This window comes from Falco peregrinus, chromosome 5, assembly GCF_023634155.1.
Source record: "Falco peregrinus isolate bFalPer1 chromosome 5, bFalPer1.pri, whole genome shotgun sequence".
NCBI lineage: Eukaryota > Metazoa > Chordata > Aves > Falconiformes > Falconidae > Falco > Falco peregrinus.
In genome coordinates, this window is record NC_073725.1 from 13,673,004 (window position 1) to 13,699,875 (window position 26,872).

General features: G+C 39.2%; 1 protein-coding gene across 1 annotated transcript; it reads left to right on the forward strand.

Annotated features, from left to right (window-relative positions):
* GPD1L (glycerol-3-phosphate dehydrogenase 1 like) lies at window positions 1–26,861 on the forward strand. The gene is made up of 8 exons (XM_005242262.4): window positions 1–141; window positions 5,571–5,748; window positions 7,150–7,290; window positions 11,178–11,316; window positions 12,487–12,599; window positions 20,076–20,309; window positions 20,701–20,807; window positions 23,899–26,861. Exons 1-8 carry the CDS (start codon window positions 89–91, stop codon window positions 23,993–23,995), a joined length of 1,062 nt encoding a protein of 353 aa, XP_005242319.2. The 5' UTR covers window positions 1–88; the 3' UTR covers window positions 23,996–26,861.
* The last annotated feature ends 11 nt before the right edge of the window (window positions 26,862–26,872 follow it).

The following is a 26,872-nucleotide window of genomic DNA, read 5'->3' on the forward strand; positions in this document are numbered from 1 at the left end:
CCCCTGACGGCGGAGGCGGGGGAGCGTGAGGCGGGCGCCTCACGGAGCCCATCGCTGCGGCCATTGGCGGGGCGCGGGTGGCGCTGCCATGGCGCTCTCCGTGGCGCCCCTCAAGGTCTGCATCGTGGGCTCGGGGAACTGGTGAGTGCGGCGACAGCCCCTGAGGGGGTTAACACCTCAGCGGCGGCCCCGGCTTGATATTCTCTGAGGCGGTGCCTGGCCGGGCCTTGCTGTCGATTGCCCGCGCAGCGCCGTCGTGCCCCCGGCCCGCAGCCGGAGGGTTTGGCGCCGTGGCCGCGCTCCCCCCTCAGGGGTGGCGGCGGGTGAGGGCAGCCGCGCCCCGGAGGCCACGGTCCCGGTGCGGGTGTTGAAACACAGTGTCGCCGGCAGCTGCCAGCGGGGCTTGGTCTGTGGCGGACTCTGGGGGCGTTCCAGTGCCGTGCGGGTGGGCTGCCCCGGCCCTTGGGCTCCCTCGGAGGCGGCGGCGCTGCCCTGAAGGAAACGGAGGAGGAAGGGGCAGAATCGAGCACCGTGCTTTGGCGTGCTTGTAGGCATCCGTCTGTTCTCTGAAGAAGTTTTTAAGATATTTTTAACCTGGTATTTGTTATGTGGTTCGTCCGATGTCAGGTGACACAGACATTAAAGATGCTGAACATTTTTTAAATTTTTTTTTCAGCAGGTCATTGCTAGCTAAGCGCTGCCTGTAGGCTTCCTTGACGACTCTGCTCCTCTCCAAAAGCATTGTTCGGGGTTTCTTGTGTAGCTGTTTTCCAAAGTAGTTAAAGAAGAGTCGCAAAACGCTAGGTTATTTGTGATACCTTTTCTTTTTTCAAATTGGTTATGCTGAGGCACACTGAAGGCTTGAGACAAGGTTTTACCACTGCATCTATCGCTAGTTTATAATTAGACTTAAATAAACTTACTGTTGTGTCCACTGAAAGCAATAGATTTACTAATCATTCTCCAAGAGGAGTAGCATGTTAATAATACTTCATCTTGCTTCTTTGATTTCTCTGCTGTTCCTCATCACTGTTTTTACCCCCAGTCCCTAGTTACAATAAGTTAACTACAATGTGTTACGTAAATATATCTTCAGTTTGTCACTTCAATTACTAATGCTAAGTATATGTTATTTCTGATAACAATGCGTTTTAAGACATTGAATCTAAACTCGGGGGAGTTTGGTGTAGGGCAAGGCACTGCATTTTATTTAAACAAAACTTAACAGTCTTTTGTCAAGATGATCTTGGACTTGTTGCTCAACCCCTGCCGCCTCCGTGCAATTGGCTTTTGGTGCTCTTTTGCATAGTTAAAAATATCAGCAACTGCCAAGTTATGTTTTTCTTTGTGACGGCCTGTTGAGGGAATGGCTGACGTTTCAGTGCAGCATCTCTTGCTTTCCTTGTGCTTGCTAGTACGATGAACAGGGAGATACTGTGCATTGCAATATATGTCAGAAGGAAATGATGCAGTTAGACCTGCCTCTCTTTTAGGAGTATTGTTGCTATTATTCCATACATGAAATCTAGCAAAAAGTTTTTAAAAAAGTTTTGACTGCATTTATATTTAGTTCACTGTGAAACATACTTGCAGAAGCAAAAGGATTTTGTAAGTATTACCTACTAGCAATAACCACATGCATATATATTTTGGTTTTGCCTCATTGGATCAGTTTAATAACAAGAAAAGCCTCTGCCTAATGCGATGGATATTTGGGTGGCAAAATAACCTATATCTGCGATGCTGAGAGAAAGAGATAATACTATTACTGGGCATCAGCTTTATTCTTTCTTTTGGGGGTAAAAGTATTCAAATAACTGATTGTTTATTTCATATGTGATAGCAGGGTGGCAGGTTTTTTGTGGCAGGAAAGCAGAAGCCAGAGTAATAAAAAATCGTAAATTATGAATGATTTGATGTGCAACCACTCTCCCGTCTTCTCCCCCCAGCCCCCTGAATATTTCTGAAAACAGTAATTCCTGGAGAGGTAGGTGAGTTCTTCCGCAGAGTCCAAGAACAGTGATGGTCTGGTGACAGACATCAGACCCTGACTGCAAAGAGCACTGTGATTAAACAATATATGCAGCCATTGAACTAAACAGGACTTAATTTGATTTGTCTGCCTCTGTGTATGTAAGTGCCTTTTTGACCTGGGGCCTGTGGTCCTAAAGTGGAAGCATTTAATGCTCAAAAGCAGGTAAATAGAAAGAAATTGAAGCATTTATATACATCTTACTGATATATTGGGGTTATGTATTTTTGAAACCTGAATTACCAGAGCCTGTGACTGGTGTCGCCTAAATTGTAAGCATAGATGTAGTTGAATTGAGTGGAGTTTGGCATTTTTAGAAGTTTGGAGACTGGGGTTTTGGGGTTCTATGTGAGATGATTCTGTCCCACAAGTGCCAGTAACTGTACAGACACCTTTGCCTTCTCACAGCCCTTTAACCTATATCTGGGATGAAAAAAAACACCACTAAAGGAGGTTGGCACTGACCCTTTGGAGGGGTTGAGCTAATCACCTTGGATGATAAACTACTTCCAGTCAGACTTGTTTTGTCAGTTTACTATGAGGAAGGTCACCTTAATAATGAAGTTGACTTGGCAGGGGTCACTCAACACCTGATCATGGGCTGGGACAGATGGCTGGGCAGCAAAGAGCAGGAGCTGTACTCCTCGCTGGCCTTGCCCATTAAAGGGTTGCTCAGCTGGGGGATAAGTGATAGTATTATGATCTTTTAAGATAGGGGATGAAATAAGCTTTCTTGAATGTGAAGAGAGTACACCTTAGGAACGTGCCTTGCAAGGACAGTGCCCAGATTCAGTTAAAAGCTGCAAACATTGCCCTGGATATGTACTATAGACTGCTTTTCTGACAGTGCTTCCAGGGCAGGTTAACAAGGTGTGCACAGCCAGAATTTATCCCTGTTTCTTTTGCTAGAACCAGTTGTTAATTAATCTGATTGCTCAACTTGAGCAGAAACTGTAGAGTTTGTAAAGAAATGGGAAGTTACCAGGACATAAGGCTAGGAACTTGCTGTAGAAAAATAGGAGGTAAAACTTGTGGCATAGCTGAGATGATTTTACAGGGACAAGTGGTAGAGCTAGAGTTAACTATTATTTGCCCTTGGATATTGTGACCTCCACAGATGCTGTTATCAGGGCAAGTTCAGGAGTTTCTATGTTTTGTGCTTTACCTTTCAAGTGATGAGCGGAAAGCAGACCCACTGTGGTAAGTGTAACAGTAAAAGGTAGGAGGCAAAGTGGGTGCTCTTGCTCAGTGAGGGTCAGATACAGTTCTGCAGAAGTGTTAAGTAAGTGTGTGTGATTGTATTTGGGCGTACCTTTGACACTCATTGCAAGGAAGAGAACTGCTGCTTGGCATGCAACTACCTTGTCTGACTCGAATAGGATTAACCATCCCTCAGAGCATGTCAGTGTTAAGGTTCATGAGGGAATCTTTCACTGTGGTTTTTCTTGTGTAACTGAGCTGCTGCAGACACCAAGTCTTGCAACCTATCTCGCTTACACGAGAACATTTATTGCTGGTAATAAATTGGCAAGAACACCCATTCCTTTGCCTTGTGATGTGTCAGGAGTATACAAAATGAGCCAGACAGTCCACTAAATTATTTGAGAGTACACACTGAGCTGTATTAGGACACATAAAAGAATGTAGGCTTGCTTGTTGGATTAACAGGTGTGGGATCTGGTATTCCACCTTGCATGGAGCAATCTTAAACTGTGTCAGTTTGACCTTGCTTAATTCAGTCCTACAACAGTTGTTGCAATCTGACAGAGAATGAGGAACCAGAGAGGTCAGTTGAGAGAATCTTCTTGAATTCAGGAGCTAAGAATAGGCAGATCTTTACTTTTTTTAATACTACATTCAAAGACTGAAAAAGAAGACAGCTAAGGCATTGAAGTGTTAAATAGTAATGGAATTAATGTCGCACTCAAGTAGTACATGCTGCCAAACTTTATGCTGGCAAGCTGTTTGAAAATCCCAGACGGACAGTTGCTGAATCAGTTATTCTTTTTCTCTCAACACTAAGTACACAGAATATGTAGTGAAGTTCAGAACTGAAGACAGTGATTTGCTGGGATCCAGACCTTGTATCTGCAGTAGTAAATGTGCTTTTGTTCAAGGAATTCAAAGCACTTTCTGAGGAACACATACCTGTGTTGTGTTGACTGTGATTCATACTGTTTGTGTGGATCAGAAATTTGGGGGTTGAGCTGGTGAGTTGTCTACCATTGTAGTGGAAACCACTCTGTGTGCATGCAGATCTAGAATACGAGCTTGATGAGAGATGGCTGACAATTGTGGCTTTTGTGTCACCTGCTGAACCCAGGGGACTTTGTAGTGTGTTAAATGCTGTTAGAGAAAAAAATTCCAGTCTTTTAAGACATAGTTTCGTGGTTTAACTGAAAGAGGTCTGCTTAGGATACTGCAGTTTTTTCCTGCTACTACTTAGAAAAGTGACCTTAGGCCTGTGACAGCACATCTTCAATGCAGCACAATGAGTTGTGCCATATTAAAAGCTCTTGGAGCAGAATGAATCTTATTTGGTTTAGTTCCCAGCTATGAGTTTTATTACAAGCAATGTCCATAAGAAATTTAGGGGAGTAAGCATAACTAGATGTGTTCTTACCTCCTAGTAAAGTGTGCAGTTTCCACACACGCACATGCCTTCAGACCAGTGACTTTGTATTTTTATTGCATCTTTCTAAATATTTTTTTTTGCCTGCTTCATAGGTTATCAGTAATTATTTCTTTGTCTCAGGAAAGAAAGTTAGGTTTAACAGGTTTTATAAAATTGCAGCTTTTTCTTCCACGTAGCATTCAGGCTAGGAATGGAAGGCAATGTTGCATTTGTTCCTCTTCTTGCATGCAGCTTCAGTAATTCTGATTAATTTCATTGTTGCTTAGAGATTTTAGTAGTAAAATTGATCACCATCCTACAGGTTTTACTGTGTGCTCTTGGGGAGAAAATGAGTCTAACAGTAATGGAATTGTCTGCCTACAAACTCAGAGGATGCTGTTGGCGACAGTTAAGTTCTGTGATGTTGGCAGCATAACCATGAAGTTTATAACTTATGCAAGATATAAATGTTTCTTGGCTTTAAATGCATATCAGTATTGTACAGCAATTGATAGGTCAGTCATCTTAGCAAAGAAAGCTTCCCATTTCTTAAAGGTGAAAATTATCCATTTTTTAAAATTGAGTATGTCACTTTTACCACTGTTTAAGAAAGGATTCCATTTCTTAATCCATTTGATTTTGGAAATACAATAACCCAAACTCTTAAGTGGATAGCCAATAAGTAGTCAAAATAAGTAAGGACATTTTCAGTAAATGCTTCAGTCAAACCTACTCTAGATACATTTGAGAGAAATCAGCAGGTATGAATGACTGGTATATTTTTCCACTTGTTTTAGTAGATCAAAAATGCTACACGTAACTGGTTCGATAACCTGTGAATTTCTGGGTTTTTTTAAAGACAGTCTCTTTCTTCTGGAACAAAATCATAATTTTTTTAGAATTTTTTTTTTTTCTTTCCTGCAGGGGTTCTGCAGTTGCCAAAATAATAGGCAATAATGTAAAAAAATTGCAAAAGTTTGCTTCCACAGTGAAGATGTGGGTCTTCGAGGAGAACGTTAATGGGAGAAAACTGACTGATATCATAAATAATGAACATGAAAATGTAAAATATCTCCCTGGATACAAGCTGCCAGATAATGTGGTAAGGCTCAGAAGCTAAATTCTAGTTATGGAGTGAAGGGAATATATTGTTCATGCTGTGAACAGAGGTAGAAATTTGTTTTCTATAGAAACCTATAAATCTATAAACCCTAACATCTTTAGGTTTTGTAAGAATTCAGACTATGCTGTTTTACCAATGAGATCAGAGATTTGAACAAGTGAAATTATGCAATTATGCAGGTAGGTAAGTCCAACACACTGTAGTCTCCTAACTCTTCCCCCTCCCCCCCCCCCCCCATTGTCTTCATGTTACTTAAGGTTCTGTATCAAAGAGAAAATATGAAAACGAGGAGCAGATTTACAGCTCTGGCCCTGCCCATTAAACAAAGGTTTGGCTTCAGCTTTGGAAGGGAGCTGGCTGGTCAGTGAGATTGAAGGGATTTCAAGTTCTCTGAAACTCTTAGAAAGTATTACGGGATGAGAACTAGAGCATTGAGCATTTATCAAGCAGACTGCAAGCCGTGTGCAATTTATGTTCTCAGTTGCATTTCACCTATGTGCAGTCAGATCAGCATGTTAGATGTAGCATTGTGAGGGCAGAACAGTGGGACTCCACATCTATTTTGTGTTGGTGTATCATGATGGTGGGTGGGCAGGTGCTGGCTCTTGCCCCAAAAACATTAGAGGAAGAGGCTACAGCAGCTGACAATTCAGTAGATATTTTGGGCAGAAAAAATGTGAATTGCTGTGCATTGCAATTTTCTCTTTAACGACAATGCTGAAATCCCATTTCCCTCGCCTTCAGCAAGTGTAGTGTTTCTGCTGTCCACTACCTGCATGTTCAAATTTGTTCTCTTTATCGATAGGTTGAGCTTATTGCTGCATTTTAAGTCTGAGTGTTATTTTAAGGTGGTCATCAAGTGTTAGGAAAAGTGGAGTCTGGCAAGTGACTTCAAAGTAGGTCACCTTCTTAAAAGGTACACAAAATCTGTGAGTACAGAAAAAGAGAATATAAACTGAACAGGTGTAAGTGGCCTGCAGAAGAAATTTGAATGTATAAGGAACTAGGGAAAGAAACTTGTGCATGCAATAATTTATCAAATAGTGGTGTTATTTTATCAAAGAGAAGGCAGCTTCTTACTTCATATTTTCTTACTCAAGTAGAAATACTTGTTTGAATGTTACAGAACATTTTGAATTTTCATTGCACTAACCATGCTGGGGGCTGCAAAGATGCCCCTTTCAAGACATAACTTGTTTGAAAGCTTAAATTATTTTGCTTTTCTGGGAAGTTTATGTTACTGCTTATTTTCAGTGATTGAGCACAGTAGTTTGTAGCATTCAGTATAAGACCAAAATGTGCTTTTGCTTATTAAATAACATTTATTTGTAGTGTTATTTTAAAGAAGTTATGTGGCCTTTCTCTCCCATAACTACACAGGTTGCTGTTCCAAACCTTAACGAAGCTGTACAGGATGCAGACTTGCTGGTTTTTGTCATTCCTCATCAGTTCATTCATAAAGTCTGCGATGAAATCACAGGACGAGTACCCAAGAAAGCTCTTGGTATAACACTCATAAAGGTATAATAAACACTGTGCATTAATAACTGAGAATGTGTCATGGGGTCTTCTAGAACAAGATGGCTTGATAGTTTGGTATGAAAAATCTCTTTGAATTATTCACTTGATAGTTCCATTAAACCTTTCTAGATGTAAGATTGGAATTTGTCTCTGTCATTAGTGGATTGTTATGTGGTGTTTTATTTTAGGCTAGTGCTTGCAGGAAGAGGAGAATGAGGCTGTTGACAAGACTTTTGAAAAGAATGTGGGAGTGAATATGTTTTGCATCACCAAGCTTTCCAATCTTTGATTTGTTGTTTCCAAACACATCATTAGATGAAGAACAGAGCACAAGCATAATGCTTTGATTGTTAATCCACACCCCACACACAGAGTTGATCATTTTAAGAACTGAGAGAATTTCATGTGACTGAGGATAGTGCTCTTGTTCATGTCAAATATTATGTTTCAACAAAGGAACTTGTTCAGCATGGCCCAAAAAGACAGTTTGAGCATAGGAAATCAGAGAGTGCAGAGGTGCAGGAATTGTTTTCACTCGAGTGTTTGTAGTTTTGGTGGCAGGAGAATTTTTAAATGTGGATGAGCTTCCCCCGCACCCTGTTTGTGTGTTTAGCTGCAAAGAATAAGCTATTCCCGCAAGGTCTGAAACACTCTGGTTTATTGTTGCATTGTACTTGGTTGCAAGTAGGCCATTTTCTCAGCATGCATTTCACTTGTTTACTGTCCTTTCTGGAAAATGATGTGTTTATGGATCTGTGCTCAGAAAGAACAAAAAAACCCTATCACTACTTACTGCAAACTTGTCTGTATAGTTTGGCTATCTAAGCCCATCAAATCTGTATTGTTTTGTCAGTGCTGACCTGATATATTGCTGATGTGTATTAAAGGGTAATGCTTCCCAAGTCCACTTGCTCCATTTTTTGAAAAAAATTCTCATATTGTAGAAGGGTAAAATAAGGCAATGTAGAAGAGCTGAATGCATAGTATCAAAGCCAGACAACTGTCCTAGGTGCCCTTAAGTTTATTGCTTTGAAGTTGCACACTTATGCTTCTTACTTCTGTAAGCTCAAGATAAACTTTATTCTCCTTTAATTTGCTGAATGTGGCTTATGTTCTCATGTCTTTAGTGACAGGAATAACTCTAAGAAAATCGATGAAGTAAACGAGGATGTATCTCAGCATATTTGAATTCAGAGTATGGGCCTATATTCCCTTGGGATTACTGCTCTGGGTATTGATTACTGGTGCTTTAATGGAGTGTTGATTAAGGGCTATGTTTAAAAAAAAAAAAAAAAGGTGGGTGGGGATACTTAATAAGAATAAATAATCCAAACCCAAATCAAACAAAAAAACCCAACAAAACAAAAAGCCCACATGTAGTGTAGTGTAAGTAAAATAGTGGCACCTGCCGGACAAAGCAGAGTTGATTCCTAGGCACCTTCCCACTGTCACCTTGTGACACTGCATCAGTAGGTGGTCTTTCAAAAGAAATGGTGTGGGGCCCCTTAATTTTTGTATGGGAGAATGCAAAGTAGATGTTAGCTTTTATGAAAAGGTCTAACTGTGCATCATTAAAAGTATAATTTAAGAAGAAAGGGCAGAGATTGAACACAGCAATGAAACAAAGTAGTAGAGGCAGGAATGCATTCTTTCCTCTACTCTTGCAGTTTCTTTATGCATGCTGTTTTCATCAAAGTCATAATTTTAGTGATCTCATGCTCAACAGTAATGCTGTTAAAGTGGCTTGTATTAACTTTGACAGTTAAAAGTGGAGTTCTGCTCTGAAAAATACCATCAGTGGGACGTCTTGTTTCTGTGATTTCTAAATTGCTTGGCAAGTTAGCAGTGTCATCTTGTAGTTTTTTTCTTTTATCTTTTTTTTTTGATAGTCTAATCTTCAAGCAGAAACTAAAATCTGATAATAAAACTGAGTCTTCGGGAAATAAAGACATTTGTCTATGTTTGTCTACTGGTTAATCTGCATTCCCATTGAAATATTTGCAGCTGTGTTGCTTTACATAAGTTCTGATCACTGATGTCTATGAAAGCCTAAGAAACCATTGTGTGGATGTGGGGAGAGGAATCATAATACAGCTTATAATGTGGTATGGCAGCGAGCACACGAAGCAGAGTAGGTGGAGGTCATTCAAATTACTCTTCAGGCAGACTCAACATCAACCTCATTTTCATCTCCCTGTATATGGGCCCCAGGGATTGCTCTGGCAGGCACGTTAGGATGCAAGTGATAAAAACATAGAATTGGACTTGCATTGCCTGGGGATCATGGCTTCCCAGTGGAAATTCCCATGTTGGAGTCTTGGTTTTAGGGGGAGGGAGGGGTGTTTGATTTTTCTTTTGTCATCTATCATTCAGTATTGGATTTAGCTCTATGAGAAGCAGGTGCAGGTCCCCTTGACTTTGTCAGAAGCTGCATTTGTTTCATATTGGAGCTGAATTTTGCACCTAAGCCTCTCTGATCTTTCAGTTTGATGAATAATTTTTGTGTACGTATTCACGTTTTTGGAGTTGTTCCCAATGTGTGCATGCTTTGCTGTTTATTAATTGCCTACTTAGGGAGAAAGACCTTCCAGTTATTTTGCGGGGACATTTTTGATGCTGTGAGGGAAAAATGCAATGTGTATATGCATGATTACTTTCAGATTCTTTCTGTATGGCTCATTAAAGATGAGAAAACAGAGCTGTGCATTAAGTGGTACAGATTGAAAAATAATGCAGAAATGCAAGGGCTAGTTTAATCTGCTGGTTTTATACAGGCATTTCTGCATGTCTCTTGATTGTACCACGTTGCTCAAGGTAGGGCACCTCTGATCAGTGGAAATGCCAATTACTGCCTGCCTGAAACGTCACTACTGGCAACATCCAAGCGTGTGTATATGTGTATCTAGAAGTAGTAGAGGAGCACACTGCCTTTTTGCCTTTAAGTCATAATTCAAAATTAGCAATCCACAAAAGTACCAAATCCCCAACATTAACAAATAGTACTATATAAAAGTTGGTATACTGTGGGAAAGAAAGACTGATTCAGTAGCTTGTCCGCCATGCCCCTGTTCTAAAAAATTCAAAAGTAGTCTGCATTTAGCAGGCTAGGAGAAAAGGGTTTTGTGAGAAGAAAGTGGTGTCATTTGGAGTTCTTGGTTCAGGTAATCCAAGGTACCAGACTCTCTTCTCCATTGCAGCATTAATCTCTGGGGTGATCATTTCTAAGGTCCTGTTTCTGCCCCTACTTTCACACTTTGTAAAGAATGCATTGTAAATATCCTTAGAAGTTAATTTTTTCTTAGTTGTTCAGCTTTCTGCATACCTGTGAACGGCTGTTCTATTTATAGTAGGATTCAAAATTATTAAACTGTTTCTATGTGTAAACTGTTGTCAATGTTATATGCAGAGGAATCAGTCTCTGATATTTCAGCTAGATACCTCTTCACAAACCAAGTTTTTAGGGTGCCATTTTGTGAGTTTTGGTGCAACTTCAAATCCAAGTGGAGGTCTGATTCACAAGTGATGAATTTGTGATGCTTCAGTGGGTTTAGTAAGGATACACTGATGATAAGCGACTGAGATTCTGAACTAACAAAGGTGAATATTCAGCGCTTCTTACAATCAGGTCTTAGACTGAACATGGAATAGCAGCTGTTTCCATCATCTAGACTTTAGTCCTAATTCTTAAGGTGCTGCCTCCTCTGAAAAGAAGACAGCTTGGAGAGGTCACAACAGCAAAGGTTTCATCAGTAGTGTCATCTTTGGTCTTTATCTGAATAGGCTTTGTTGCACTGCTCACCTTTGGACAAGACTAATTGTCATGTGCTTTCTTCTCTACTGTGTCTAACAAACGACTCTCTAGTAATTCTGTTTAATGTTGGCTGCAGGGAATAGATGAAGGCCCAGAGGGACTCAAACTGATCTCTGACATTATTCGAGAGAAGATGGGAATAGACATCAGTGTGCTGATGGGAGCTAACATTGCCAATGAGGTGGCAGCAGAGAAGTTCTGTGAAACCACAATAGGTACTGTTCCAAGTAATAACATTGTTTAAAACATGCTTCTGTCCGCACAGTTGCACACCAAATAGCTCAAATTTTGTTTTCAACATTAGCTGGCTGTTATCAGAAACTGTTAGGTTCTTCTTATTTTAATGTTGAATTTCCCAAAGTGTTTACACTTCCAGAAGTGCTAGGACAATACCAGGAATAGAAGGAGAGGCAGGAGTGTGGTTTTACCTAGTCTCGCTAGGCTTGTGACCTAAGCAGGTGAAATACTAAGCATGCTTTTTATCACCCTCCACATAACAAACTGCTTTATTACTGTGCCTAAGATTTTTCTTGGGTCTGCATGGCTTTATATGGATAAATATCCTGTACTCCAGCTCAGATGTTACGGTCACAGATGGTATTTATGCATGTTAGGGCTGCTTGGGGTTTTTATAAGTTATTGATATCTTATTTTAATTTCTTAAATTAATTAGTTTCCTCAAAAGCTAGCCGTGGTTTTAGTTCTGTGTTGACGTCTGCACACCTTTGCAGCACAAAGATGTGTCTAGTCTTGGATTTCACAGTGTCTAGATAGGCATATGTGTGTATATATACAGATAGTCATACATAATAGCAAGAGTTCATGTTATTTTTTTCAGTGTTAATTTTTACAGGTTTGTGCGTTTTTAGCTTTGTAACCTGTCATAGGTAGCTTTTTCATTGAACATTTTTTGAATGGTTGAATTACTTTTGGTGCTTAGAAACATTTGTCAGTGGCAGCATGCTCAATTAATGAAGCATCCTTGACCTGCCTTTATTAGTAGGTATTTTTCTGGAATGCAGGCCTTAAAATAATTGGTAGAATTCCACCTGCTACAGTTTGAATTTACCTTTGTTTTATTATTAACTGTTCTTTTTGAAGAGAATGATCAAGGAAAGAGAGAGTAGAGAGATTTAATGGAATTGTTATTTAGAATGTGTTGCTGAGCAGACACTGAATTATTAAGAAGTCCAGAGTAACTCAGTGCAGAGCTTTTAAGTGTGATGTAGACATGTCCTTATCAACTTAGGACAGGAGTCTGTTTAGGATGAAGATAGAACAGCCTTATCTCTGCTTTAAAGTATTTTGGCTTGCACAGGATAGGCTAAATAAACCCCACATCAATTATTCATTTTTTTTTAGCCTTTCTTTCTCTCTCTCAACAGGCAGCAAAATCGTGGAAAATGGCCTTCTCTTCAAAGAACTCCTGCAGACTCCAAACTTCCGAATAACTGTAGTAGACGATGCAGATACAGTTGAGCTTTGTGGTGCTCTGAAGGTAAGATTAACAGGGGCTGCAGTTGGAACACAGTTGGAATGGTGATCCTTGAAGAAAAAAGAGGGTATTTTCATTTGAAGAATTAAGTTTATTGTGTTTTATATAATACATAAAACTGCTACATAATGTTTCCGGAAAAAACAGATGGGAAATTAGGGAGCAGCTTGTTCTGAGAGTTGGCTTTTAGACCCTTGTCTCACCATCTCCCAGCTTCTTTCTACGTCTTATACTTGGCTTACATATAGTCATGAAACAAGTGTTGATTTCATCTTAACTGGTCAACATATTTCTAAATCTGTTTTAGTTCCCTTTTTCTTTTTACAACAGTGTGTTCACAAAAAGAAAGGGAGAAGGAAGTTGATTGTGTTTGTTGACAAAACTATTCCCCTTTTCATTGATTTGCACAACATGAGCACTCTTAAGTTTCATCTTTTGTGGACATACACTGCATAAGGTTCATGTGGATAACCACATAGAGAAATGACCTGGATAGGAAAAAAGTTATTTGGGACAGTTACTCACCTGGAATTTTTTTGGTAACAAAACTGATGCTGACAGGAAGCAAAGCCTAGCTTAAATGTGTTCTTACTGCTAATTTTTTTTCAAGTTAATTTACAGGCTGTTTGTGAAAGGAAGGCATTAGTTGCTTGGCACCCTGGCCAACAGAACCATAGTTGACATGTGATATCTGTCATAGAAGCATTTCTGATGGGTGTAGTGGTTTAGTAGATAACTTGGCTCTTTTATTTTTATGTTCTGGATAATTATTTTGTATTGCTTTGTTTTCTCTTTTGAAATTATGTGTAAACTACACCATTCACTTGCAAAGCTACCACGCCAATGAGTTATGTCTTTAAGCTAAGGAGTTCTGATTCCTGCTCAGTGGGAAGTAACTTAATAACTATAATGCCATTTTTGGCATACTGTTTTTCTTGATAATTTTCTTTTGAGAGCTGTCATACTGGAAGCCCTGAGAAGGAGGTCATGGGTCTGTGCACTGGGCTAATGGAATACACTTTGGTGTAACATGCTTTGGAATTACTGTTTTTATAGCAATTTCTCAAGATTGCAGAGCTCCACAGCCATTGCTTTAAAACGTTGTGGTTATGTGAGAGGTTAGCAGGAAATAAATTGCTGTGTACAGACCCATGAAATTACTCAGAAAGTTTTACAGTTTTATTTTTCTTTGAAATCTGCTCAGCCTGATGTTTTCTGGCTAGCTTTAAATTCTTGCTTGACAGAGGTGTTCTATCCAGGGTAATTTTTGTTCCAGACAAATCTCATGAAAGGGCACTAGAGATGAGTGCGCCCATCAAACTGAGCAGCTAGTATTCAAACTCCACTGTAAAGATCCAAGACAGACAAGATACCAGTATCTGTTTGGAAGTGTAGAAGAAAGTAAATAAATTGTTGTTCTTGACCTGGAAAGATACTGAGGTGAAACTTGTGTATTTTCTTTGTAGCCTTGTTTTGTTCCTTCCTCCTGCTTCCTTACTTATCATTCATTCTGCAGACTGAAGTCTCTAGTTGCATTTCTAAAAAGCTGTATACATTCTGTGTGCTCTGGTCATTTGGTTTTGATTGCAGTGTATTTTGTTAACTAGATTGAGACTTCCAAAGAAATGCATGGTATGAGCTCTAAACAAAAAGCAAATTAAAGATTGATTAATTTGTTTAGAAATACTGTGGATTTCTTGACTGCTTACAAGGCACGAACTGCTATAAAGTGGCATAGATCTGTCATGCTAGTATTGGTAATGTTTTTGAAACATGCAACTCTTCCTTAATCTCAAATAAAACTTCATTAAAATCGTATTTTTAAAAGTAATTTTTCAATTAAAACCCTTTCTAGTTTAATTCTAAATGTTGTGCTGACAGTATGTAAATGATTTCCTGAGCTGTTTTTAACTCTAACACTGTAAAATTTTATTAATGCATTGTGAGCATGTATGCCTTTGAAAGAAAATTAAGAAGCTAAAATTAAACTGATGGGTATGTTTTTATTGCCTATGCAAAGCTCCGGTGTGAATGGTGAAATAGTGAAACTTGAGCTTTTTTTCTTAGAAGTCACACATTCTTATTAGAAGAATTGTTTGCTAAGGGTAACACTGTGCCTTTAGATGATTAATCTGATAATCTTTGCAACTAAAAAAAAGTAAAAAATAAGCATCTTTTCATGTGATTGTTTTTAGGGAAAAATCTCAAGTGTAGCTTCCGTCAGCGGACAGTTACTTTATTGAACTTGGAAAGTTACTTCACGAAAGAATAGTAAAAATGAGCATTAAGTTGCTGGAAGGAGGAGATTTCAGTTTCAGAAGATGACAGTACTGTGTTGTGTGAACAGACAGGTATAAAAAGAAAGGTTCTACTTTCTTTCTGTAGGAGTGCCAATTCAAAATGTCAGCAGTGTTACTGCAAACTACAGCTTGGAGGACAGAAGTAAGCAGGCAGACATGCCAGTCCAGACTTTTGGATGTGGAACTAGTAAAGCCAACTTCTGTATTGGTATTTAAAGGATGAGAAATAGTATGCTATGAGAAATAGTATATTCTCACAGCTTCTGCATTTTTCTATAAATAGTAGCTTGGGAAAAGGATACTAGCATAATAAACTAGATCTTGTTAAAAGGCTGTACTTACCTTGCTTTTTATTTCTGCAAGCCTTTCTAAGCAGGGAAGGTTTTTAATTTGGATGGTTGCCTAAAGGCTGGGAAAAAATGCAGAAGGGTATCGTAGAGTGGTCTGATAATTTTAGGTCTGAAATTTTTGTGAAGCATATTTGAATTCAGACTGTAATAGTAAGTATTGCAGCTGTGTGATCGTGAAAGAACGTGCTTGATTGCTATTTATATATATATATATATATATAAATTGAATATCCACTTCATTTACTGTATTTATTTTTGTGACAGTGGGTTGATGGAGATGTACTGAAATATAGAAATGAGCGCAGTGAACTGCTGTCTTGTGTCAGCTTGGAGACTGGCTGAATAGGCAATGGCAGTCACTTTATAAAATCTGATGATACTGAGAAAGAGCTGCTGTCTACAATAACTTGTTGGCTGTAGGAACAAAAAGTCCTTGGCATGTTCTTCTCTATCAGGATTTTGTTATTTTGAGGACTAAAGCACATTTCACATTTATTTGTTGATCTTTTCTAAGGGTTGAGGTCAGAAATCAACAAACTTCAAATTTGGATGGTTCAGTTTCAAGGTGTCCGGTTGGCTTTACGGCCAGCCTGACCCAAGGCCACCTACAAGTTCCAGCAGCCGTTTGCCAGGTGGTGAAGGGGCACTTCCTAGGAAGTGCCTAAAGGTTATGACACCTCTGTAAGAGCAGTACGTGCAGCTGTGCATACATATAGATGTGCTTCTGGATGCTGATGGATGTGATACTGCAGAGTGGGACAGACCCAAGGTTATCACCTCTGAGGTGTCCTTAGCACCTGTGTCAGTGTGTGATCTGACAATCGAACAGCACAGATGTGAAGCAAGACTGAGCTGGTACGTGAACCAAGCAGCATGCCTGAGAGACAGTGTACATTGCTAGCTGCATTCTTGGGTGTAAACTGTACTGGAATCATTTACCCAGGGCAGCAGTGCTGGGGCTAGTGTGTGAGGGATGCAGAAGTTAGAATCTTATCTCTGGATATGGCAAAATGGCCATGTTCCAGCTGCCTGAGGTATATGTTCTGGGATCTGGAGAGTTAAAAGCCCTCAAGTGGCAGCAGGGAAGAACCAAGACAGATGTAACAGTTACTGTAGGAAGAAAGAGCAAGCTGTGCTTACCTTTCAGGTTGCTTCAGGCCCACCTCTAAATCCTATGGCTCCAGCTTAGCCTTAAGCAAAGAAGTAAGAGGTATAATGATGATCTATTGTTTACCAGGTTATGTAACCTAGCACTGTTACTTGCAAAGGTGCTCTTGCAAAGTGTGTTTATGGCAGTCACTGTTGGACAGTCAGTCTAGGTATTGTAGAAGCTGATGATGGTAATTACTCTTTCCTGAGATTAAGTGGAAATGAAATCCATTATTTACATCCAAGTTTGCCAGGAGCAAGCAAACAGTTTATGCCTAACCTCTCTGACAGTCCTGCTGATACTGTCTTTGATTTGTTAAGTCTTCATTTGACCTCTCTCACCCATGATATGAAGCAAGGAGCTTCTCCAACTTCATGTAAGCAAGAGGGAAAGCAGGCTGTGCTGAGCTGTGACACTGCCTCAAGGAAGGCTGGGTATCCCAGGTGAATTAACGTTTCTGCTTAGTTCTCTAATGATCCATTTGATTATGGAGAGGGGATAGTTGTCTCAGAAATAGCACCTGAAGTTGTCCTCATGAGCACTCCGTGAACTTAGTGTAAACAGAATGGGACTGTAAATTGGATATTTCTGAGCACTGACTGTGTAAGAGAACAATCTGTCAGCCAAGTCTGCAGACTAGTTAGCCTTGGTTTCCGGGTCATCTGTTGGCCTTGCATTTGTGAGCTTTGGCATGTTTGCAGCAAGTCACATGCAAGTAAAAGGCACTTTTTCTCATTTATTCTGACACTTACTGTGAGCACTCCCAGGTGTCAACATACCTTTTCTGGAGCATAGCTTCACTATCCTGGTAATAAAATAACTGAATCCAGTCCTTGCTCATGTTCTAGAATAACTAGGACTGGGGGAGATGCCAGCTTCTGGGTACCAGACCAGCTAAAGACTTGCATGTTAGTGCAACGTATTATAGTAGCTTAAGACCATATGCAATATGAAAACACCCTGTGCATCTTGCTTACAGGATGCATGCTTTAATATAAAAAGCTGCTAATGTGGAAATGGGGGAAATATGTTTGCTCAACCGTGAAGTGGTTTTGAGAGCTCTGAATCCATCAGGCCAAGAGAAACATCGTGTTGCAGTCATTTCAGGGTTGTTGTGACAGTATTTTTGAACCTTTGAAACCACAGGTTTGTCTGCAGGCTAAAACTGTCCTTCCTTACTGGGCTCTCGGACCCCCATGTTGTGTGTGCAAACATCTTTGAGCTCACAGAAATGTGGGCTTTCTCCTCTTGCACAGGTGTGTATACCCATTGCATTTGCAGAAACTCTTGTAACTTCAGGTGTAAGCTTTGGCAATGGCAGCGTTCAGGATCGACCATATCAGATACAGAAAGATGTCTTCACCAGATAGATGCGTGATTCTCCCCCTCCAGTCTGCTTCTCAGAGGACTGCTGTAGTGCTAATGCCATTAGGGTCTTGCGTGTTAATCTGTGTTTTGCTTATGCATCTTCCTGAAACAAACTCGGCTTAGTGCCTGCACCCAGGGATTTCAAGTACCAAGCTGCCTGTTTTCACCTTGTTTTGGACTGAAAGATGACTCAGTCTCAAGTTTTGTGAGATTTTTTGTTTCGGTTTGGTTGGTTTTTTAGGAGTGGCTCATTTTTCAGTAAGGTGTAACTTTCAGTGTGGTAAAACTCAGATCTCTACAGTTTGTTAGACATAAGAGAGTTGTCATAGCTTCTTCAAGGTTTTCAATGAAACCAGATAGTAGACCTTGTAAATTCATAGTTGTGGTCTAAGCATTATGTAGAACAGTCTCCTAGGCATGGGTATGTGTTCTAGAGCATAATCAGTCGTATTGTTTCCTCATTATTTGCAAACCGTGTATAAGAACATACAATGGGGACATTGTACAAAAGGTGCTTAGTGTTTTAGAGTTAAGGCTCACAACTTCCCTTCTCCCCCACCCCATTTCCTCAGAAGTAATTAGCCTTGGTATGACTTGCTTAAAACAATACTTCTATTGCTTCAAAGACAAACACTGAAAAAGTGTAGAAGTAGACAATAAACTACCATAGGCAAAATCATACTGTAAATTATGACAAGGTAGGCTGCTTCAAAGTGGAAAGGAAAGTCAAAGCAGGCAAAGTTGGAGGGAAGGGGAAGCTTTAGTACTGGAGCGCTCAAGTACATGGAAAAAGCCCAGAGGTTGTTCAAAAATGTTTTTGTTTTTAGCCGAGTGCTAAACATTTGCAGACTTAATGTATGTGTAAATTCAGTTTAAATGGGTTATCCCATCTGAAAACTTCTTAAGTACCTGTTTGACTTCCTCTTGCTTTGCCACCAAATGAACAAATATTGGAGGTTGCTCTGGGAGAGGCATCTGATGAAAAGGTACCTTCATCTGAATTACCAGTTTTAAAAGCTTGATTGTCTTTTGCTGCTTCAGGTCTGATGTTGAGATATATGTCTGCAATTTTTAAGGTCACTTTTAGACCTCAGCTAGTTGCTCAAAAAGCAATGGCTTATCCTCTGACCTTATTTGATTCAGTCACCTAGCTATGGCTGGCCACACAGCACTGTGGCTGCCTGCAGGTTTTGGTTCTTACAGTCCAAGAAACCCCCCAAAACCCGAGCTGTTAGTCAGCTTGTTGCTTTCATTAGCAACATCGAGCAGTTGCTGTTTCTTCAGCAACAGTTAAAAGTTGGTGTGTTTCGTTTGCTGGGTTTTTTTCCCTGCATTGGGTGCTACATTAGGTGCTATAATGTTGGTTCTCCTGTGGTTTCTGTTAAGGTCACTGCTGCTGCTGTTGCATGCAAAAGTTGCTTCCTTAATTTGTTTCATTAGTAAGTCAGAATGCCGCCTTTTAGGAGTGTTTTGGGTTTTGGTAGGTTTTGTTTGGGGTTTTTTTTGGTAGGGGCAAACTAACCATGGCTAGTCTCTGACTCCCAGGCTGGAAAACAGCTTTTATAGTCACTTCACTGAAACACCTCTCAACTTATTTCAATGTTCATAAACCAAAGAAGGGACTGTATAGCTGATTATTCATGAATAAACAGCACATTCTTTGTAGAAGGCTGTCACCAGGTCTAAGGACAAAAAACACCAGAACTTTTTTTGCGTAGGACAGGTCTTTCCATGTCATGAACCTTCTGGGAATCCTTGACTAATTATTGTTATAGGAACTCTGCATACTTAATACTATTAGCTTGGCAGAATTTGGTCCCTTAGCATATCAGCACAGAAGTCAGTCAGTGTTTCTTAGCTTCAGTATTACTTTAATCATAAAGAAAATATGGATAAAAGGGCTGTGGGATGTCAGTCTAACTCTACTCCTACTTCAGGACAAGAACAGCTCAATCTAGATAAAACCTTGCTTGAGTAATAGGGTAACCTGTTTGTTCTTAAAGATAGTCAATAATAACAGCTCCACAGCCTCTGGGGCAGATTGTTCCAAAGCTTTAACTAGGCTTTTATTCTTGGGAATACTTAGTAACACAAGACTTGTCATCTTTTTTTTTTCTTTCTTTCTTTTTTTTAAAGGTTATCCCATAGACATCAAAATCTCCAAAGCAAAAAACCAACAAAAAAGCCAAACCAACAAACTAGTCTTACTCCGGTTCTTCATGAATCTGCACTCTGTCTTTTGGGGTCTTCTAGGATTCTGTAAGCAATAATTGACTCATTTCCCATTTGTGGTTTTTTTCCTTCTCGTTAGAATATAGTAGCTGTAGGAGCTGGGTTCTGTGATGGCCTGTGCTGTGGTGACAATACCAAAGCTGCCGTTATTCGCCTTGGCCTAATGGAGATGATTGCCTTTGCCAGACTTTTTTGCAAAGGACAAGTGTCTACTGCCACTTTCCTGGAAAGTTGTGGAGTTGCTGACCTCATCACAACATGTTATGGTGGCCGGAATCGACGTGTAGCAGAAGCATTCGTTAAAACTGGAAAGGTACCTTTATTCACTGGGAGAAATCCATTGTTGCAAGTACTAGCAGTCCTGGTTTGTTGGCGTAATAGTACAGTTACCTGAGACATGCTAGCTGTACTGACCAGCCTTCTCTTTCCTCACATTTTTGAGTGAGTTACAAGGCTAGAATGAGCATAAAAGTGTTAAAGGAGGGGTGATTAAAAAAAAAACCAAACACAGGAGAGATAAAAAGTGTGGAGTGCAGACTGAAGAAGGAGAATATTATGTATGCTCACTCAAGGTAACTTTTGAGAAAGGGAAAACCCTCAGTAACATTCTTTTTTTTTTTTTTACCATCCAGATGATGTTATCAGGCTTATGAAAACTAGTATAACTCTCATTTTCTTCCCTTCTTTGTTTCCCTCTTGTTTAGTCTATTGAAGAATTGGAGCAAGAAATGCTGAATGGTCAGAAACTGCAAGGACCGCAGACTTCTGCAGAAGTGTATCGCATCCTCAAGCAGAAAGGAATGCTGGAAAAGTAAGTGAGAACAGATAAAGCAAGTTCCGCATACCCCTTTTTTATCTCCGTAATTCTTTCTTCATATTTTGTATTGATATCTTCATGAAGGTAATAGACAAAAAGAAAATCACTGTAATAATAGTAGCTTAATCCCCAGTTAAAATCACAGAAGTGAATAGAACCTTAAATAATATTGCTGTAGAAATAGTATGATGTTAAATTTGTGAATGCCCTTGTTTGCCGAGTGTATTAGTGCCTTCTGCTATCACAGAAGAGCACAGTGAGTGTGTTTTAACATGTGAAAAGAATAAAATACATGAAAACAGAAGCAGAGCTTCCTGAAGAGACTTGTGAAGAGGCTCTACAGCTCATTTCATACTAGCTAATTCATTACTTAACTCCAAGGAGAGGAGCTTTGTTATTGAGTATCTGTATATAGGTGATCATCTGAATACAGTGGCTGCTTTTATCCACGTGGATTCTAGCTTAGATACTGCAGTTCCCTTCCTAATGTGGCTTCCGGTTTGCAGTAGGATAAAACATGCTATCTGCTTGTGTAGGTCAGGGTTTTTTTGTGGTGTGAAATTAAGCAGGTTGTCCTGGCTTACTCATTTGTATTTGAGTCAGAATGTATGATTCCTAAAGCCACACAGCGTTGTCTCTTTGTGAGATTAAGGGATGCGTCTATCTGTTCCTGTCTGTAGAGAAGGTAAAATCAGAAAATAAATTACTTCCAGTCAGAAGGCCAAGCCTTGTTACTTTTTTTTCCCCAAGCTGTTTTTAAAGTCTAGTTTTCATGGATCAGCTGCATTAAATTACTTATTTTTTAACATTATCTTTGGATGTAAGACACCTAGGTCTTTCTCTGCAGTGTACAGTAATTAACTGCAGAAAAAAACAATTAAAATGTTGGCTTCAGTCTTTGCTGTTTGTGATTCCCTAAATGTGAGAGGATACTGTGTTTTGGGGTTTGGTTTTTTTGTTGTCTGGTGTTTTTTTTCCCCATTCTATCTTACAACAAATAGAGTGCATTATAGAAGACTCTAGGTTGTGTTTTTAATGAAAGATATGAAAACAAAGTTGCTAATTTCTGTTTTGTTTATCAACATATATGTCTCAGTTTTTCATAAAAGGTCCCCTTTAACAAGATTTTTGCAAGCAACTTTCAAAGTGTTTTTTCAAAAACTTGCTTTACAATACAAAACTCAGTAAAACAGCCATGGTTTCAAAGTGAAGAGGTAAGAGTCTAGTAAGAGTAAAATCTGATACTCTCATCCTACAAAGAGTCCCAAGGCTACACAAAAATAGGCAAAAGTCAAAGTTCAGCAGAAGAGCCTTTGTAGCAGGGTTGATGCCTATTGATACTTACAGTGCAGTCTGTCTGTTCGTTTCAGCAGCTGTAGAACTAGCCCTCTTAATGTGCTCAGCTATAAGAGGCATTTGGAGTTTGCTGGCCCTGAGCCTGCAGTCGGCCTTGGTTCTGCTTTCCCCATGAGAAGTGTGGCAGACCCGTGCACAGCAGGGTAACGTCCTCTGTGATGAACAGCAAGACATATGTATCAAGATGTGGTTTGTGGTAGTGGTACCTCTTCACTGAGAAGTAACTGCCAGTACTGTATTTGAAGCTGTGTGAAACTTGCTTTTGCTTCGGAAGGTTCACATGTTTTGTGGCCACCTCTCACATAAGAATAACAATTTTTGTTGTAGTGCCTGCATTTCAGTTTTTATGGTAAAAACAAGTTCAGCCCCTCTGTCAGTCCAGTATATTATACAGAGTGATAACTAAAGCTTGTTAATAAATCTTTGTGTAAAACCTTTTTTTTTCCTGCATGGATTGACCTGAAATAGTTTTTGCTATTGCTGCTATTTTTGTCTGGTTTTCCACAAAAATAAATGAAGATAAATGGACATGTGTTTCATAGCAGGACATTAAAATGTTTCAGGTAAAAATGTAGAATTTCATTTTTGTAATTGAACACTTGTAAAAGAAGCTATAGAAATGATGGACTAAATTCACAACCACATCTACTCCTCCACTTCCCCACCCCCCGGCTCCCCAAGTAATGCAAAATACTGCATTCAGCTAAGTACAAATCCTGTATCTGCCCCTGAGAATGCAGGAGTTACCTTAGTGTAACACATGATAGCGGAGTGTATGGACAAGCATGTATGGTGCTCAGCACTGGTTGGGGTTTCTGTTCAATACCATATCTGTGCATTACGGCTAAAGCTTTAGAGTGACTGATGGGACCACTTCCCTAAAGAGAAAGTCCTAGTCCAGATCTGTTCTGAACCACTGAGAAATTAACTACTTCACCATCTCTAATGCTCCTTATTTTTTATTTCAGTCAAAATAATGTAGTATGGTCAGAATTTATCAATATAAAAGGCTACACTGAAACGGCATATTTATTTTGGTGAACAGATAATTAATCCCTGAAATTCACCAGGCTGTGAAAACTGGTCTTGTCTGGCTCACTCGCTCCAGGATGAACAGAAAGCAAATATAAATTTCTGTAAAGCAGCTTGGTTGTAATGAGCCTTCAGGTTATCAGAGAAGCCTGAATAATTTGGAGGTTGTTGGAAACATGGACAATTTAAAAAAGAAGAGATATAATTTAGCGTTTCAAAATCCATGTTTAATTTTGGACTCTTATTAAAAACTTGACCTTCAATTTCTTCTTTATGTCATATTCTGCAATTGTGTCATTGAATTATTGCTCAGAGATAATACATGACTGATGTGCCAGTCATCCTTTTTAACCATAGATGAGTACTGCTGTAAGATTATCAAGAAAGGATTTGAGTGTTTTTAATTTTTTTAGTTTTTTAGATCACTTAATGGTTGTGCCATACTTAATGAATGTTGCAGGCTCCATTATAGCTAGCTAGGCTTCTGTGAGTGACTCAATTTAGAGATGCATGTAGGTTCTGTATTTACCCAGTGCTTTTCAGCCCAGCATTAGCACTTGACAAATGCTAAAAGAAATTGATTTTTCAGCCTGCCTCTTTTCCCTCCCTCTCCTCACCCCATTTTTTTTCTTCTACTTAAGAAAATGTTACAGAATAAAGTTACTCTGCCTTTGCTTTCCCCACTGTGTTTTCTCAGGTTTCCGCTATTCACTGCTGTGTATCAAATCTGCTATGAAGGGAAGCCTGTCAAAGAGATGATATCCTGCCTTCAAAGTCATCCGGAGCACATATAAAATCAATCAGGCCGCCGCACTAATGCAGTTTTCTGCCTCTCGAATTTGTATCTGGATTCAAGTGGATGTATGGTTAAGCTGTGTTCAAAGCTGCTCACTAGGCAACAGTAACATGAATGTCTCTGAATGGGTATTGGGTTTTGTTATACAGCCTAGTTTGACATAGGATGCAGTGTTGGCTTCATGATTGTCATTCTACTGGCTAAAATAGAACTGTTTTAAGACACACAATGCAAGAGTTGCACTAAATATCTAGTGTATATACACAAGTGTACTTTGTGTGTGTTCCTACACCATAAAACACAATGTTTTGTTGTCTCTTATCAAGACGTAGTCCAAAATCCACTGGACATTGTGGGAAGAATCCCACTGGTTTTGATGGAGACTGAATCAAGCCTGTAAACAGCCTTGAAATTTTAGGAGTCTTTCTATTAGAACTTGGTTTTGTTCTGTGCACATAGTGAAATGTTAACATTTTGCATGCTTATGATTATACCAGTTTAAGCAATATTAATGCAAAACAAGTGGTAGCGGTTATTTAGGGGGGCTACAGGGATATTTTAATGAACTCTGGTTAAGAATATTTTGATTTTTTGAAAGTCTTTAAACTGTCAGACTATTTTGAAACAGATTTCGAAGTGAATTTAAAGTTTTTAATTACTGTTTTAAAGGGAATGTGCTAGAGGGGGATCATTACCTCCCCTTCTGTTTTTTAATCCTGGCATTTTTGTATTTCTCTGTTTCTCCCTTACTGTTCCCAGGAGTTAGACTCTTCTAGAAACCTATTTCCTCAAACAGATGGGGGATACTGACCTGAGGTTTCTGAACCCTGGAGCCTGGGATTCATTTTAGTGTTGTACCTGTGTTCATTCTTCACTGGTGGTGTTTGGTGGGTGAGGAAGGATACGCTTGAGTATCCACTGTTCAGAATTATTGTGTAGTGTTTCTAGCTTAACCATCAGCTACAAAGTGTTGCACTCCACACAACTCCAGGAATGTTTGAGGAATTCCCTGGTAGATCATATTTGTGTTGTCAAAAGTGTTATGTGCCAGTACAATGACTGCATTCATTTCAGTGCCTGCTGACATGTCAGCTGGACAGTAGTCCTGAACCAGCCTCCCCAGAGAAATGCTGAATTCTGAAGTTACTGTTTCACTGGACAAAACTTGAATGGGTGCTGGATCAAGTCCTTTACGACCAGTCGCCTAGAAAGCTTCTCAAAGGCATCTGTCTCTTATTCCCCAGGTATCTCAGTGAGGGGTTTTTAAGGCACTTTTGCTTTAATCAGACAGGTTAATTTTATTTCTTATTGAAAAATTTGTGATTTTATGGAATTTGAGAGTGGGTCTGGCTTGGTTAGGTTTTTTGTTTTTTTTTTTTTTTTTAAGAGATTGATGCAAGAGAAGATAGATAAAACTATTTTGCTTTTCTTGTATACTAAACTAAATTTTTTTGTAAAATATATACTAGGCACATAAAGAGTGGACTCATTCTTGAAGCTGGGAGACAGGGGTTAGCATGGAGATTTATGGAGCTCAACAAGGATGCCCATCCACTCTGAATACCTGCTCCAAACCTCTGAGCAGTATCAGAACTGTGGTTTATTGCTCTCAGTGATGTTTTTAGGCCAGAAGTTGTAAGCACAAACCCATCCTGAAGCTTGAAGTCGTCATTCAAAACTTGCTAAAACAAAGGGGACACCTGGGAATAATTGTCATACTTCCTTAAGTAGCCTGGATTACTCGGAAATCAGCGAGCATTGGGGCAGCTTTGTATAGACAGGAAGCTGCTTCAGCTCAGGGGTACCATTTCTTGTGCTCCTGTAATGTTTTGTATTAATTTTTTGGAAGATCTTGTGAATGTCTTCAGATATTCAGGGATGTGAAAAGTTATTTTGCCTTATTTCTAATTTAGTGCTAAATATAACAGATGGCCAGAAGTTAAGTAACATCAAATGTTTGTGGCAGTTGAGGAAATAAACTGATATTGCTGACTCAGAGTAACTACTCTGCTTAGACAATTAGAAGGATGCTTTAAGATTGGAAGCACTGTTACACTAACGCACAGGTGGAGCATACACTTCTCATTACTGCATAACTTTCAGTGTGTCTGCTTATGCTTTGTGTTGTTTTTTTAATACCAAGCTGATTGGCTTTGCCTTTGTATGTGTATATATACATATATATAAAACTTTTTTTTTACATGCAGTATGTAAAACAGTAGCATTTTGTAAGATATATAAAGGGCTATATGAGCTAAATGTGGTAAATTAATATATATTTTAAAATTATTTCTTTATTATTCCACTTTATTATACCACTGAAACCCCCAAATCTTAATTGTTTTGTACAAAAGCCTATTCTAAGGCAAATCCAGAGAAAAGGTTTTTATGGAATTCTTTCCTCCAGTTTGTAATCATATTCTTGTTCTTTTCAGACAAAAAATGAGGTTTCAGTAACTGAAATAATTTATTTAAATTTCTATATCTGCTTCACCATTTGTATTTGCTTTTCAGTGCTTGAGAAAGTTCAGCTTGGCACTAGTTATTTTTCCCCTACTAATATATACTGCTCATTAAAAGACTGATAGGACAGTAGAACTGAATAATTAGAATCCTGTTCTACAAACACTGTTTTGCCTCGTACTGGAATGGTCTTACTGAAAACATAACCCCTGTGTAAGGTGTTGTAAGGGGGTGTAAATCTGTAGCTAATTCTTGAGTTATGAATATTAATTACTAAGGAAGGCATTATCTTCTAATGATATATACTCAACTTGCCCTAGATGTGTACTGGTTTTGTTTAAAGGTTGTGAATGTTTACCCACTTCAAGAGTTAGTACAAATAAACATTTTTGTCTTGGGAATCTCTTTGGTT

Excerpts from the sequence above, each read along its gene's own strand:
- GPD1L (XM_005242262.4), top strand. The coding sequence starts at position 89 with ATGGCGCTCTCCGTGGCGCCCCTCAAGGTCTGCATCGTGGGCTCGGGG. Across the intron at positions 7,291-11,177 it reads TTGGTATAACACTCATAAAG|GGAATAGATGAAGGCCCAGA; the intron begins GTATAATAAACA and ends TGTTGGCTGCAG. Across the intron at positions 20,808-23,898 it reads CAGAAAGGAATGCTGGAAAA|GTTTCCGCTATTCACTGCTG; the intron begins GTAAGTGAGAAC and ends GTGTTTTCTCAG.